Source organism: Aureococcus anophagefferens (assembly GCF_000186865.1).
Source record: "Aureococcus anophagefferens unplaced genomic scaffold AURANscaffold_99, whole genome shotgun sequence".
NCBI classification, from domain to species: Eukaryota; class Pelagophyceae; order Pelagomonadales; family Pelagomonadaceae; genus Aureococcus; species Aureococcus anophagefferens.
In genome coordinates, this window is record NW_008705648.1 from 22,994 (window position 1) to 23,765 (window position 772).

Sequence of the window (772 nt, forward strand, 5' to 3'; positions counted from 1 at the left end):
GCGCCCCGCGCAGCGGCTTAGGGTTAATGCGACGCGCGTAGCGCGGAGCTGTGTTTCCTGATCCGACGTCGGGGAAGCGGTTTTGGGCCCAAGCCTGCTCGGCACTATTTCCTACCGGACTCGTTTGGTTATAAAACCCGCCCGGCGAGGGCCGCCCCGCGGGGGCCGCCGGAGGCAAGGCGCCGGCTTGCCGGTCGCGCCTCCCGCGAGGGACCGCCGGAGGCTCGCCGAAGGCACCGACGCGTACGGACCCCAGGTTGCGCGAACTTCCTTCGGGCTGGATCCTGCCGGCTTCCACCCCCTTCGCCCTGGATTCTGCCGGTCTCCCGCCCCCTTCGCTCCGGATTCTGCCGGTCTACAGCGAGACGGACAGTGGAGTTTAGCGCGCCGAAGGCGCGCTGAGTTTCCCCGCCGAAGGCGGGTTGTGAGTTTCCGCCGAAGGCGGCTAAGTTCGAGTTTAGGGTTAGGGTTAGGGTTAGGGTTAGGGTTAGGGTTAGGGTTAGGGTTAGGGTTAGGGTTAGGGTTAGGGTTAGGGTTAGGGTTAGGGTTAGGGTTAGGGTTAGGGTTAGGGTTAGGGTTAGGGTTAGGGTTAGGGTTAGGGTTAGGGTTAGGGTTAGGGTTAGGGTTAGGGTTAGGGTTAGGGTTAGGGTTAGGGTTAGGGTTAGGGTTAGGGTTAGGGTTAGGGTTAGGGTTAGGGTTAGGGTTAGGGTTAGGGTTAGGGTTAGGGTTAGGGTTAGGGTTAGGGTTAGGGTTAGGGTTAGGGTTAGGGTTA

At 60.8% G+C, this 772-nt stretch overlaps 1 protein-coding gene across 1 annotated transcript in view; it reads left to right on the plus strand.

The window, feature by feature from the left end:
* The window catches only part of AURANDRAFT_68336 (hypothetical protein), a gene marked incomplete at both ends in the record, with an annotated part of 2,223 nt that extends 1,461 nt beyond the window's left edge, over positions 1 to 762 (plus strand). The window contains one exon of the mRNA XM_009043992.1: positions 442 to 762. Within this exon, the coding sequence (XP_009042240.1) occupies positions 442 to 762 (321 nt within the window). The remainder of the gene's footprint in view (positions 1 to 441) is intronic.
* Positions 763 to 772: the final 10 nt, after the last annotated feature.